Source organism: Aegilops tauschii, chromosome 5 (assembly GCF_002575655.3).
Source record: "Aegilops tauschii subsp. strangulata cultivar AL8/78 chromosome 5, Aet v6.0, whole genome shotgun sequence".
Classification (NCBI taxonomy): domain Eukaryota; kingdom Viridiplantae; phylum Streptophyta; class Magnoliopsida; order Poales; family Poaceae; genus Aegilops; species Aegilops tauschii.
The window spans coordinates 448719798-448734777 of record NC_053039.3 but is presented as its reverse complement, the minus strand read 5'-3'; the positions used below and the strand labels follow the sequence as shown (position 1 = coordinate 448734777).

General features: G+C 46.1%; 2 protein-coding genes across 3 annotated transcripts; one reads left to right on the top strand and one right to left on the bottom strand.

Annotated features, from left to right (window-relative positions):
- Positions 1-9899: 9899 nt before the first annotated feature.
- On the top strand, positions 9900-14644 carry LOC109782728 (disease resistance protein RGA4). 2 transcript variants are annotated; one of them, XM_073498100.1, is made up of 3 exons: positions 9900-10954; positions 11207-14013; positions 14127-14644. In XM_073498100.1, the coding sequence occupies exons 1-2, from the start codon at positions 10095-10097 to the stop codon at positions 13341-13343; spliced, it is 2997 nt and encodes a 998-aa protein (XP_073354201.1). In that variant the 5' UTR covers positions 9900-10094; the 3' UTR covers positions 13344-14013; positions 14127-14644. The 2 variants fall into 2 exon arrangements, with proteins under 2 accessions (XP_073354201.1, XP_020196936.1); XM_020341347.4 differs by having other exon boundaries at positions 14121-14644.
- Positions 13638-14090, bottom strand: LOC109782731 (auxin-responsive protein SAUR36-like). The gene has a single exon (XM_020341349.4). The coding sequence runs from the start codon at positions 14088-14090 to the stop codon at positions 13638-13640; it is 453 nt and encodes a 150-aa protein (XP_020196938.1).
- Positions 14645-14980: the final 336 nt, after the last annotated feature.

Here is a 14980-nt window from a genome sequence, read left to right as displayed (position 1 = left end):
AAATCAAAACAAAGATATAATACTCTTTCCTTACAACTTCAAGTGAGTGTTACTGTCTTGTGCATATTCGGTTTCCCTTATTAGTCCAGGTTATGGTAATGTAATTGATGACTTATGCATGCATGCACAGCTTCCACTATATTCTCCTAGAGATTAAGCTTGAGCAGGGAGTAGTAACCGTCTTAGACTCGAGACAAAAAGATCCCCAAGACTATGCGAACATGACTCAAATGCTCGAGAAGTAAGTTAAATCGATCATTATCCACCATATCAGCAACTTTGTTCATTTCCTGATATCAAGTAATTGTTTTCTTTGTCTGGCAGGGTTTGGAGAAAATTCACCACAAAAGCTCCGGGACTGCCGAAGAAGCTGCAATTTAAACACCCGAAAGTAAGTACTATAGTAGCATGTTCCGCGCATCTCCTAGTGATTCAAGCGCTAGTTTCATCAATACCATTTAGCATGCTTGCTTATTAGTTTGATTGACCTCTATTTCTTGTAAAGTGGTTGTGGCAGGAAGCCGGGAATAATTACTGTGGATACTACGTTTGCGAGTCCATCCGCTACACGACCTGTGAGCGAGGCTACTCTGACGAACAATATGAAGTGCGTAAGCAATAATATTCACAATTTTATTTTATTACCGTCATTTCTGTTGAGTTTCGTTTATTCATATATATATGTATTGACCCCCTTCTTCAAATTACATGTTTCGGAAGCGGGATGAACTCCTAGAACCAGATCGTATGCGAGCAATTCAAGAGGAATTGGCGGCATTCTTCCTTGACCACGTGATCGATGAAAACGGAGAATACTATGTGGACCCTGTGTTCTTACAATTTAATTAGGAGATTGTATTGTAAGAGATAATTATTATATATATGTAGCCGGTAGTGTCGGATAGATAAACGAGAACTTGTTGTTCGACCAATCTCTCGGAGAAGGAGAGGTGGTCGATATCACTTCTCTCTGTATGCATATGTTCATGACGATCTTCCGTTTCCTTCATTTGATTACTAGCTAGCGTGTCTAGTCCTCTCCATACGTATATAGTATGTAGCGTCGACCAAGCACGGAGATAAGAGAGGACACTTCTCTCTATTAATTAGGTAGCTAACACAATATATGAAACACCTAAATTAACCCCCCAAAACCCCCCAACCCCCCCCCCCCTTTAAAAAAACAAAAACCCCAGCCCTTGAAATGCTGACGCGTGGATGCCTATTGGTCCCGGTTGGTGACACCAACCGGGACAAAAGGCCCTGCCTATTGGTCCCGGTTGGTGGCACCAACCGGGACCAAAGGCCCCCCTGCCTGGGCTGGCAGCAGCGGCCACGTGGAGGACCTTCTGTCCCGGTTCGTGTAAGAACCGGGACTAAAGGGTTAGGGCTTTAGTAACGACCCTTTAGTCCCGGTTTGAAAACCGGGACAAAAGGCCCTTACAAACCGGGGTAAAAGCCCCATTTCCTACTAGTGTATGAATATGTGTATCACTACGATCGAGATCCAACGAACCATTTTCATTGGGTGTGTAACCATAGAAGGTTTTATTCATGTAAACAGAACAACAATTATTCTCTAACTTACATGAATAACCGTATTGCAATAAACATGATCAAATCATATTCATGCTCAACGCAAACACCAAATAACATTTATTTAGGTTCAACACTAATCCCGAAAGTATAGGGAGTGTGCGATGATGATCATATCAATCTTGGAACTGCTTTCAACACACATCGTCACTTCACCCTTAACTAGTTTCTGTTCATTCTGCAACTCCCGTTTCGAGTTACTACTCTTAGGAACTGAACCAGTATCAAATACCGAGGGGTTGCTATAAACACTAGTAAAGTACACATCAATAACATGTATATCAAATATACTTTTGTTCACATTGCCATCCTTCTTATCCGCCAAATACTTGGGGCAGTCCCGCTTCCAGTGACCAGTCCCTTTGTAGTAGAAGCACTTAGTCTCAGGCTTAGGTCCAGACTTGGGTTTTTTCACTTGAGCAGCAACTTGCCTGCCGTTCTTCTTGAAGTTCCCCATCTTCCCTTTGCCCTTTTTCTTGAAACTAGTGATATTGTCAACCATCAACACTTTGATGTTTTTCTTTGATTTCCACCTTCGCCGATTTTAGCATCGCTAAGAGCTTGGGAATTGTTTTCATCATCCCTTGCATATTATAGTTCATCACGAAGTTCTAGTAACTTGGTGATAGTGACTAGAGAACTTTGTCAATCACTATCTTATCTGGAAGATTAACTCCCACTTGATTCAAGCAATTGTAGTACTCAGACAATCTGAGCACATGCTCATTGGTTGAGCTATTCTCCTCCATCTTGTAGGCAAAGTAGAGGCCTCATACCTCTCGACACGGGCATGAGTATGAAATACCAATTTCAACTCTTGGAACATCTTATATGCTCCGTGGCGTTTAAAACATTTTTGAAGTCCCGGTTCTAAGCCGTAAAGCATGGTGCACTTAACTATCAAGTAGTCATCATACCGAGCTTTTGTCAAAATGTTCATAACGTCTGTATCTGCTCCTGCAATAGGTCTGTCACCTAGTGGTGCATCAAGGACATAATTCTTCTGTGCAGCAATGAGGATAAACCTCAGATCACGGATCCAATCCGCATCATTGCTACTAACATCTTTCAACTTAGTTTTCTCTAGGAACATATAAAAATTAAACGGGGAGCAACATCGCGAGCTATTGATCTACAACATAGATATGCTAATACTACCAGGACTAAGTTCATGATAAATTAAAGTTCAATTAATCATATTACTTAAGAACTCCCACTTAGATAGACATCCCTCTAATCCTCTAAGTGATCACGTGATCCATATCAACTAAACCATGTCCGATCATCACGTGAGATGGAGTAGTTTCAACGGTGAATGTCACTATGTTGATCATATCTACTATATGATTCACGCTCGACCTTTCGGTCTCCGTGTTCCGAGGCCATATCTGTTATATGCTAGGCTCGTCAAGCTTAACCTGAGTATTCCACGTGTGCAACTGTTTTGCACCCGTTGTATTTGAACGTAGAGCCTATCACACCCGATCATCACGTGGTGTCTCAGCACGAAGAACTTTCGCAACGGTGCATACTCAGGAAGAACACTTATACTTTGATAATTTAGTGAGGGATCATCTTATAATGCTACCGTCAATCAAAGCAAGATAAGATGCATAAAAGATAAACATCACATGCAATCAATATAAGTGATATGATATGGCCATCATCATCTTGTGCTTGTGATCTCCATCTCCGAAGCACCGTCATGATCACCATCGTCACCGGCGCGACACCTTGATCTCCATCGTAGCATCATTGTCGTCTCGCCAATCTATGCTTCTACGACTATCGCTACCGCTTAGTGATAAAGTAAAGCATTACAGGGCGATTGCATTGCATACAATAAAGCGACAACCATATGGCTCCTGCCAGTTGCCGATAACTCGGTTACAAAACATGATCATCTCATACAATAAAATTTAGTCATGTCTTGACCATATAACATCACAACATGCCCTGCAAAAACAAGTTAGACGTCCTCTACTTTGTTGTTGCAAGTTTTACGTGGCTGCTACGGGCTTAGCAAGAACCGTTCTCACCTACGCATCAAAACCACAACGATAGTTTGTCAAGTTGGTGCTGTTTTAACCTTCGCAAGGACCGGGCGTAGCCACACTCGGTTCAACTAAAGCTGGAGAAACTGACACCCGCCAGCCACCTCTGTGCAAAGCACGTCGGAAGAACCAGTCTCGCGTAAGCGTACGTGTAATGTCGGTCCGGGCCGCTTCATCCAACAATACCGCCGAACCAAAGTATGACATGCTGGTAAGCAGTATGACTTGTATCGCCCACAACTCACTTGTGTTCTACTCGTGCATATAACATCAACGCATAAAACCAGGCTCGGATGCCACTGTTGGGGAACGTAGTAATTTCAAAATTTCCTACGCACACGCAAGATCATGGTGATGCATAGCAACGAGAGGGGAGAGTGTGTCCACGTACCCTCGTAGACCAAAACGGAAGCGTTAGCACAACACGGTTGATGTAGTCGTACGTCTTCACGATCCGACCGATCAAGTACCGAACGCACGGCACCTCCGAGTTCTGCACACGTTCAACTCGATGACGTCCCTCGAACTCCGATCCAGCCGAGTGTTGAGGGAGAGTTTCGTCAGCACGATGGCGTGGTGACGACGATGATGTTCTACCGACGCAGGGCCTCGCCTAAGCACCGCTACAGTATTATCGAGGTGGACTATGGTGGAGGGGGGCACCGCACACGGCTAAAAGATCAAACGATCAATTGTTGTCACTTTGGGGTGCCCCCTGCCCCCGTATATAAAGGAGCAAGGGGGGAGGCGGCCGGCCTAGGAGGAGGGCACGCCAAGGGGGGAGTCCTACTCCCACCAGGAGAAGGACTCCTCCTTTCCTTGTTGGAGTAGGAGAAGGGAAGGGAGAAGGAGAAGGAAGGAAGGGGGCGCCCCCCTCCCTAGTCCAATTCGGACTAGTCCATGGGGAGGGGTGCGGCCACCCTTTGGGGCCTTTTTCTCCTTTCCCGTATGGCCCATTAAGGCCCAATACGAATTCCCGTAACTCTCCGGTACTCCAATAAATACCCGAATCACTCGGAACCTTTCCGAAGTCGGAATATAGTCGTCCAATATATCGATCTTTACGTCTCGGCCATTTCGAGACTCCTCGTGATGTCCCCGATCTCATCCGGGACTCCGAACTACCTTCGGTACATAAAAACACATAAACTCATAATATAACCGTCATCGAACTTTAAGCGTGCGGACCCTACGGGTTCGAGAACTATGTAGACATGACCGAGACACGTCTCCGGTCAATAACCAATAGCGGAACCTGGATGCTCATATTGGCTCCCACATATTCTACGAAGATCTTTTTCGGTCAGACCGCATAACAACATACGTTGTTCCCTTTGTCATCGGTATGTTACTTGCTTGAGATTCGATCGTCGGTATCTCAATACCTAGTTCAATCTCGTTACCGGCAAGTCTCTTTACTCGTTCCGTAATACATCATCCCGCAACTAACTCATTAGTTGCAATGCTTGCAAGGCTTAAGTGATGTTCATTACCGAGTGGGCCCAGAGATACCTCTCCGACAATCGGAGTGACAAATCCTAATCTTGAAATACGCCAACCCAACAAGTACCTTCGGAGACACCTGTAGAGCACCTTTATAATCACCCAGTTACGTTGTGACGTTTGGTAGCACACAAAGTGTTCCTCCGGTAAACGGGAGTTGCATAATCTCATAGTCATAGGAACATGTATAAGTCATGAAGAAAGCAATAGCAGAATACTAAATGATCGTGTGCTAAGCTAACGGAATGGGTCAAGTCAATCACATCATTCTCCTAATGATATGATCCCGTTAATCAAATGACAACTCATGTCTATGGCTAGGAAACATAACCATCTTTGATCAACGAGCTAGTCAAGTAGAGGCATACTACTGACACTCTGTTTGTCTATGTATTCACACATGTATCATGTTTCCGGTTAATACAATTCTAGCATGAATAATAAACATTTATCATGATATAAGGAAATAAATAATAACTTTATTATTGCCTCTAGGGCATATTTCCTTCAGTTCATAACAAACAGAGTAATGCATGAAGTATGATGACATGATGTAGACAGAATAAAACAAAGCAATGTGATTAAACCCCAACATTTTACCCTTAATGGCAATAATAAAAATACGTGCCTCACTATCATTTCTATCACTGGTTGAGGACACCACAAGATTGAACCCATTACAAAGTATCCCTCCCACTGAAGATAAGTTAATCTAGTTGGCAAAACTAAACGGATAGACCAAAGAGAAATACAAAGCTATAACAATCATGCATAATAAAGTTCAAAAAAGACTTAATTGCTTTCAATGAATAACCTAATCATAAACTCACATTTCATCAGATCCAAACAAACACATGGCAAAAAAATTACATCGGATAAAACTCGATGGAGATCATGGAGAACTTTGTATTGAAGATCGAAGAGAAAGAAGAAGCCATCTAGCTACTAGCTACTAACTATTACTATTGGGGTGCCTGCAGTTCAGGCAACATCGCTGAAATGACCATGATACTGTTGGGGAACGTAGCAGAAATTCAAAATTTTCTACGCATCACCAAGATCAATCTATGGAGTAATATAGCAACGAAGGGAAGGGGAGTGCATCTACATACCCTTGTAGATCGCGATGCGGAAGCGTTGCAAGAACGCGGATGAAGGAGTCGTACTCGTAGCGATTCAGATCGCGGTTGATTCCGATCTAAGCGCCGAACCACGGCGCCTCCGCGTTCAACACACGTGCAGCCCGGTGACGTCTCCCACGCCTTGATCCAGCAAGGAGAGAGGGAGAGGTTGGGGAAGACTCCGTCCAGCAGCAGCACGACGGCGTGGTGGTGATGGAGGAGCATGGCAATCCTACAGGGCTTCGCCAAGCACCGCGGGAGAGGAGGAGGAGGGAGAGGGGTAGGGCTGTGCCAAGAGAGAGGAAGTCTCATGTGTATGGCAGCCCCAAAACCCCCACTATTTATAGGGGAGGGGGAGGGGCTGCGCCCCCATCTAGGGTTCCCCCCCCAAGGGGTGCGGCCAGCCCTAGATGGGACTTGGGGGGCGGCCAAGGGGGGGAGAGAGGGGGGCGCACCACTAGGTGGGCCTTAGGCCCATCTTAGCCTAGGGTTTCCCCCTTCCCCCCTTCCTGCGCCCTGGGCCCCTTGTGGGAGGCGCACCAGCCCACCTAGGGGGTGGTCCCTTCCCACACTTGGCCCACGCAGCCCTCTGGGGCCGGTGGCCCCACCTGGTGGTCCACCGGGACCCTCCCGGTGGTCCCGGTACGTTACCGATAGCACCCGAAACTTTTTCGGTGACCAGAACAGGACTTCCCATATATAAATCTTTACCTCCGGACCATTCCGGAACTCCTCGTGACGTCCGGGATCTCATCCGGGACTCCGAACAACATTTGGTAACCACGTATATCTATTCCCTATAACCCTAGCGTCATCGAACCTTAAGTGTGTAGACCCTACGGGTTCGGGAACCATGCAGACATGACCGAGACGTTCTCCGGTCAATAACCAACAGCGGGATCTGGATACCCATGTTGGCTCCCACATGTTCCACGATGATCTCATCGGATGAACCACGATGTCGGGGATTCAATCAATCCCGTATTCAATTCCCTTTGTCTATCGGTATGTTACTTGCCCGAGATTCGATCGTCGGTATCCCGATACCTTGTTCAATCTCGTTACCGGCAAGTCTCTTTACTCGTTCCGCAACACATCATCCCGTGATCAACTCCTTGGTCACATTGTGCACATTATGATGATGTCCTACCGAGTGGGCCCAGAGATACCTCTCCGTTTACACGGAGTGACAAATCCCAGTCTCGATTCGTGCCAACCCAACAGACACTTTCGGAGATACCTGTAGTGCACCTTTATAGCCACCCAGTTACGTTGTGACGTTTGGTACACCCAAAGCATTCCTACGGTATCCGGGAGTTGCACAATCTCATGGTCTAAGGAAATGATATTTGACATTAGAAAAGCTCTTAGCAAACGAACTACACGATCTTGTGCTAGGCTTAGGATTGGGTCTTGTCCATCACATCATTCTCCTAATGATGTGATCCCGTTATCAACGACATCCAATGTCCATGGTCAGGAAACCGTAATCATCTATTGATCAACGAGCTAGTCAACTAGAGGCTTACTAGGGACATGTTGTTGTCTATGTATCCACACATGTATCTGAGTTTCCTATCAATACAATTCTAGCATGGATAATAAACGATTATCATGAACAAGGAAATATAATAATAACCGATTTATTATTGCTTCTAGGGCATATTTCCAACAGATACCGCCTAGAGCAGGGGTGAATAGGCGTTTTAAAAACTTCTACGAAATTGGATTAATCCTAATACGGAAATAAACTAAGAGGATACTTTTCAAGCACAGATCCTAAATATATTAGGCTCGACTAAGTGCACCAACAACCTAATCTAAACAAGATGAGCACAACAAGGATACTAACTAGCACAAGTAAGTCACACAATCTTATTTGAGCAATATCACAAGATATGAAAGCGTATGATACAAGTTAGCGATTCACACCAATCATAAGATGTATCAATAGTACCAAGTATGAATTGCGGAATATAAAGTGTAGGCCTAAGTAATCTCTACAAAGAAATAGCCAACACAATATAATGAGGACATCAAGGTATAGTGAATGCAAGGTCAAGTGACCAAAGTAAACCACAAGTAAGGAGATAGGGTTAGGGATAACCGAAGTCACGGAGACGAGGATGTATCCCGAGGTTCACTTCCTTGAAGGGAATCTAGTCACCGTTTGGAGAGGTGGATGTTACCATGAAGGCACACCAACGCTATGAAGGCTCATCATATTCTCCTTGAGGTAACACCACAAAGGCGATTCCCAACCACTAGTGGTAGACCTTGAGGCGGCCTCCAAACCTTCACAAACTTTCCGAGGGATAAATCACAAGTTGATTCCTCACCGGAGTACTCCTACTGCCTAGGAGTCTCCAACCTTCAAGAGTAATACGATCGAGGGGGAAATGTTCAAGACTTGCTCAAATCACGAATTCCTTTAGTCACAAGAGGGAGAGGGAGTGGATCTATCACTTGATTGGAAAGTATCTCAAGAACTCTCACGAATCTCTCCGGGATCTAAAGTTTGGTGTAGGAGAAGTGAGAGGGAGCCACTTGGGTGTTCTAGGGTTTTTTGGATTGAGTGGTCAACCCTCTACCGGATTGGTAGAGGGGTATATATATAGCAAGCCTAGAAAACGAGCCGTTTGTGAGTAAGTGGCTGATAACCCAGAAGTATAGGGGATCGTTTGTAGCCTTTTTTGATAAGTAAGAGTGTCGAACCCAACGAGGAGCTAAAGGTAGAATTTATATTTCCTTCAAGTTCTATCGACCACCGATACAACTCTGCGCACACGTAACATTTGCTTTACCTAGAACAAGAATAAAACTAAAAGTACTTTATAGGTGTAAAGGGATAAGTTTGCAAGATAATAAAGAACATGAAAATAAAAATTAGGTGTTGTTCTAATAAAAGTACAACTAGGTTAGTATAGCAAGTGTGGAAAAGTGGTGGTATGATTTGTGGAATTGTCCCTAAGAAATTGGCTAAGTTTACTAGACCGGTAGCAAGATTTTATATGGGAGAGGCCACTGCTAGCATGCCATCCCTTACTTGAAATTCTATTCACTTATGATTGGAAATATTAGCAAGCATCTGCAACTACTAACATTCATTAAGGTAAAACAAACCATAGCATTAAGATATATTGGCCCCCCTTCAATCCCGTATGAATCAATTTCTATGTTAGGAAGAAACTTCTATCACTCTTGTCCTCTAATGCATAGTCAACATACAACTAACCCTAGGTGTGATCCACACGCGCGCTCATAGATGTACACCAAAGAATAACAACATAACCACATGCAATTTAAACCAATCGTAGTAATTCACCAATTACCATAGGACATTGCCTGCAGGTGTTGATGAAGATGACAGAGTTGTTGGCGGGGTGTCGGAAGGGTCTTGGCTACACATTGCGGTGACCGGGAATGTCATCGGTGGCGACGGCGACGCATGGGGTGACATCAGCGGGAAGGAAGTAGCCGCGCGTGCGGCAAAAAGAGTCCGGACGAGTTTTCGGCCGTGCGTGGAGGTGATGTGATGGGGGATTGCGGCAGAGGAGTAAAATTTTGCTCACTTATCTACTCCCTCCGTCCCATAATATAAGAACGTTTTTTACATTAGTGTAGTGTAGAATTTAGGGGATCGATTAGATGCGGTTCACTGAAGTAAGCTTGAAAATTTTACTCCACTATAATACTAAAAGAAAGATCGGCTGGAGATGCTCTAATCTGTCCGTACCATCACTCTCTCCCCTCCACAAAGCCGTCAGTCACTGAGTCAACGGTGGTGGAGCAGAGCGGATCCAGCTTTGGAACCAGAACCATGGAGTCTGCGGTGGCGAGCGCCTTCCTGAAGAGCGTGATGGGGCGGCTGTTCCAGGTGCTGGAGAAGGAGTACAACAAGCAGAAGGGCCTCAGGCAGGACACTCTCTCCATCCAGCAGGACGTCCGCATGATCGCCGCCGCCATGGACGACCGCCTCCACGCCCTGGGTCGTGGCGAGCGCCGCACCGCCGTCGCCAGGCTCTACAGCGAGGAGATGCTCGGCCTGGCGCACGACGCCCAGGACTGCATCGACCGCATCGTCCACCGCCTCACCTGCAGGCCCCGCGTTGGCGGCGGCGGAGGCGGAGGAGGAGCGGCGCTGATCCGCCGGGTCGCCGCCGTCGCCCACGAGCTGAGGAAGGTCCAGAGCCGCTCGGGCTTCGCCGACGAGATCCGCAAGCTCAAGGCCCGCCTCAAGCTGGCGCACGAGCGCGTCGTCGGCATCCCCATCACCGCCGCCAGCTGCTGCCACGAAATTGCCGCGGCGGCGCCCTCGTGTCGCTTCGCGCGCAATCCGGTGGGCATCGAGAGGCCCGTGGAGGAGCTCCTGTCGATGCTGGACGAGGTGGAGGGCGAGCCGGAGCAGCTGAGGGTGATTTCCGTGGTGGGGTTCGGCGGCCTGGGGAAGACCACCCTCGCGAGGGCGGTGTACGAGGACCCTCACGCCGTGGAGAAATTCCATTGCCGTGCTTGGGTTGCCGCCGGTCGGTGGTCGCCGGAGGTCACCGGCGACGGGGTCACTGAGATCCTGCGCGATGTACTCCAGCAAGTTCGCCCCAAAGACGCCATGGATGTTGTTGTTGCTGATGATGGCCAACGTATTGAAGCCTTGCTCAAGGAATACCTCACGGATAAGAGGTGTGCATCTTTCCTACTCTTTACTTCGACTCCCAAATAATTTAGATTGTTCTTAGTGAAATCTGAATTTGGGGATCTAGTGAATTTTGGGGATCTTCACTATTGAATTTCATATGCTACTCCCAAATAATTTTAGATTGTTCTTAGTAATATCATAATTTGGGGATCTAATTTCTTTGAAATTTCTTCTGAATTGCATATGCACTACTCATCTTCTAACCTCTGTTTTTCATCTCCCAATTTTATTTCTAGGTATTTAATTGTCATAGATGACATTGGGAGGGAGCAATGGAGCACTATAAATTCCATCTTTGAAAACAATAGCAAAAGCAGCAGAATCCTACTGACCACAACTATTCAGTCAACAGCTAATATCTGCAGCCATGGCAACGGTTATGTGTACCAAATGAACACACTTGGTGAAGAGGACTCCAAGAAAATTGCTCTTCAGGAGGTACGGTCACCTGAGCTGGAGCAGGGGTCCATGACGCTGCTGCAGAAATGTGGTGGTCTTCCACTTGCTCTCGTCAGTGTCTCCGATTTCCTGAAATGCTCAGGTGAGCCTACGGGGGAGCGATGCGCAGAGCTATGCCGTAACCTGGGTTCTCATCTGAGAGAGAAGTATGGCCATGACAATTTCGCGGAGCTAAGAAAGGTGCTGATGCATAACTATGACAGTTTGTCTGTGCATGCTATGACCTGCTTGCTATATCTTGGTGTATTCCCAAACAACCGTCCCCTCAAAAGGAAAGTTGTTATCAGGAGGTGGTTAGCCGAAGGATATGCACGGAGTGATTCTCTTCGTAGCGAGGACGACATTGCGGACGAGACTTTCAAGGCACTTGTCGACCGGAATATCATACAGTCCATTGATACAAGGAATAATGCGCAAGTGAAGACGTGCATGACTCATGGCATCATGCACGAGTTCGTGCTGCACAAGTCCGTGTCACAGGGGTTCATCGCGACATCGTCTCGTGATCATCCAAGACCCCATGCCTATGTTAATAATGCCTGCCACCTTTCTATCCATGGTGGCAATGTGACAGATAGTGAGGCCTCCGACGAGGATTTATCTCGTGTTCGGTCTCTGACAGTCTTTGGAAAAGCAGGTGATGCTATTTCTTATGTTCGTAAGTGCAAACTGCTACGAGTCTTGGATCTGGAAGAATGCAATGATCTGGAAGATAGTCACCTCAAACACATAGGCAAGCTATGGCATCTAAAATATCTAAGTGTTGGGGGCAGTATTGCGAAGCTTCCGAGCAGCATCGATGGACTGCATTGCTTAGAGACCCTGGATTTAAGGAGAACCAAGATAAAGACATTGCCCATAGAGGCCATTATTCTGTACCACTTAGCTCATCTGTTCGGAAAGTTTACAGTTGACAAAGATGATCTGAACAATGCAAACAAGATGAGCAAAGCAATGAAGTTCTTGTCCGGAAACAAGAGCAACCTGAAAACTTTAGCTGGATTTGTCGCAAAAGAGATGCGAGGGCTTCTTCAACTGATGGTTCACATGAGAAATCTGAGGAAGGTCAAGATATGGTGTGGGCCAGTTGCAAATGGAAGTAACTACGCCAGTGATCTTTCCAAGGCCATTCAGGAATTCACCAAGGTCCCCATGGACAATGTGGGTGCCCGTTCTCTATCACTTGATTCAGAAGAATGTTCTCAAGACTTGCTGAGTTCGCTTGCTTTTGAGCCATGCCCTGAAGATTCCAAATATGATGTAAGGTCACTGAAGCTACGTGGCAAGCTACTCCAGTTACCCCCATTTGTTACCTTGCTGTCAGGTCTCACTGAACTGTGTATTTCATCAGCTACTCTGACACGGAATCTTCTATCGTCTCTGATCAATTTGAGAAACTTGCTTTATCTCAAGTTGATCGCAAGTGAGCTTGAGAAATTTGAAATGAAATCAGGGGCATTCCCAAGCCTGCGGCGTCTGTGCTTTGCAGTGCAAAGTTTCGCTTCATCTCTGCCAGCAATCGAACAAGGAGCTCTGCCGAACCTTGTCTCACTCCATCTGCTCTGCCCAGGTCTAGTTGGTCTTTCCGGCATCCAAATCAGACACCTCAGACATCTCAAGGAGGTCATGGTTGACTCTGGAGTGCCTGATCAAACACGACAAGACTGGGAGCAAGCAACAAAGAACCACCCAAATAGGCCGAGACTCGTGTTGCACAAAAGTGGTGTTCGAGTGGAAACCGAAGGCCCGGGGAATGAAGAAGCTTCGGCTGTGAGGGAGAAGCGGAAAATATGTGTAGTCCAACCAAGTTCGGATGAGGGACTGGATTCCAGTCTCAAGAAGATGAGACTTTCATCAGATTCTTCTTCGCGGCTTCAAGTGATTGTTCAGTCCACTTCCTCATCTGGTCACTGAGGCAGATGGCAGTGCTACTTCAGTGAAGCAAACTGCTACAGTGATGATTCAGTCTGGACACACAAATCAGAAACAGAATAGATGATGAGCTGCCGGTGTATTGTGTGGTTTTCTATTGTTACAAAGTTCACCATGCTGCAAATTGTAACATAATCTTTGTTTCCATGTCTGATCCACCACTTGCAACTGTATATCCACAACTTGCAAGAAACAGAACAGGGCAAAAGCTAGCATTATAGCGTCTGTTCTTCAGAAACTAACAAACAGCTACTTGCTGGTTAAGTCCTACGCCCACTACACTGCCTTACCGAAAAAGGGTTTCCCCCCGCTTTGTATTCCAAAGCACCAACTGCACGGCTTTGCGACAGAGCTCATGAATGCCTTCACGACTTCCGTGGAGGCATCTCTCTGGAGCAAGCACACGGTGTATTCCATGACAGCGGCATTGCAGGGCAGCATGATCCTCCTGTCATCGCCGCCTGCAAAGCCGAACTCCTCCTCGGACATCGTCAGCAGCTCGCAGAAGATCAATGTCCCAAGGTATGCTAGCGGCACCTCGAACCACACCCTGTCAGCGGTGTACACAACACAGTGGTCCTTCATTGCCACTGATGGCGATGTGGCGCAGTACTCGTCATTGGCTGCTCCTTTCGCCACTGTCGTGGTCCGGGTGAGCCTCTTCCTCTGGATGGCCGCTATTTTCTGCCACTTCTTTGCCATCTTTGAAAGTCTCTTGGCACTAACCATGTTTTGTTTTGCTCCTCCTTTCTTGGCTAGATGTAGTGGTGCCGCTTTAGCTTGTGCTTTCTGGATGAACTGAAGTGATGAAGTGATGGTGGTGCCGTGGTGCTAAGCTGATGAATTTATAGGCGAGGGAGAACAATGCAGTTTAGGTCCAGCTACCATGACAAGTTGGGAAGGTACAGAGCCATGAGCTCAGAAAATGCAATGCTGTAAGTGCAAGGGCAAGTAGTGTGATCTTGATTAGATTTCTCTGGGGCCATCTGTTTGCCACTTGTTGTGAACGATGCTTTTGGCTATGCTTGGACAATACAGTATGCTGCCATATTCACCTGATTTAGTGGCAAGCATAAGAAGCATATAATGGAATGTGGGGACCATGTGTAGATTGTGTCCAGTTCTGTTTGTGATTGTGCAATGAGATACCAACTAATTTTTTTGGGTGCTTGGTAATATCATAATGATAAGAAGTACAATATTTAGCGGTCCCTTAAAAGAAGTCCTATATAGAGTGGCCCCTGAGATGGAGATATCTAGTCTGACAGTTGTTCATGACTTCATTCCCATCACAAATCATTGTTGAGCAACTTGCTTGATCGAAAATCTTCCTTTATTTGATGGTCTCCTTGATTAGTGATATCCAATGCAACTAATTATTACTGAGTATTGACTAGATGATGATCAGTGAACTGGTAATGACAAGTTAGGAATTTTCTTACAGTTTTATATTTTGAAGTTTTGACTGCCTAGAACAGGAGGGATGATATGCAGAAAGCTCAACAAGAACATATCCGAAGGAACTAATACATGTGGCCCAGCATTCTTGGACAGAGGTAATTCCTTTTCTGAATCATTTGATCTTATAGTTCTTCTGAATTGTTATGTCTAAGTGTATA

Bases quoted from the DNA above. Each gene is read 5' to 3' on its own strand.
- LOC109782728 (XM_073498100.1), top strand. From the start codon at position 10,095: ATGGAGTCTGCGGTGGCGAGCGCCTTCCTGAAGAGCGTGATGGGGCGG. The intron at 10,955-11,206 runs GTGTGCATCTTT...TTTTATTTCTAG, and splicing joins GAATACCTCACGGATAAGAG to GTATTTAATTGTCATAGATG.
- LOC109782731 (XM_020341349.4), bottom strand. From the start codon at position 14,090: ATGGTTAGTGCCAAGAGACTTTCAAAGATGGCAAAGAAGTGGCAGAAA.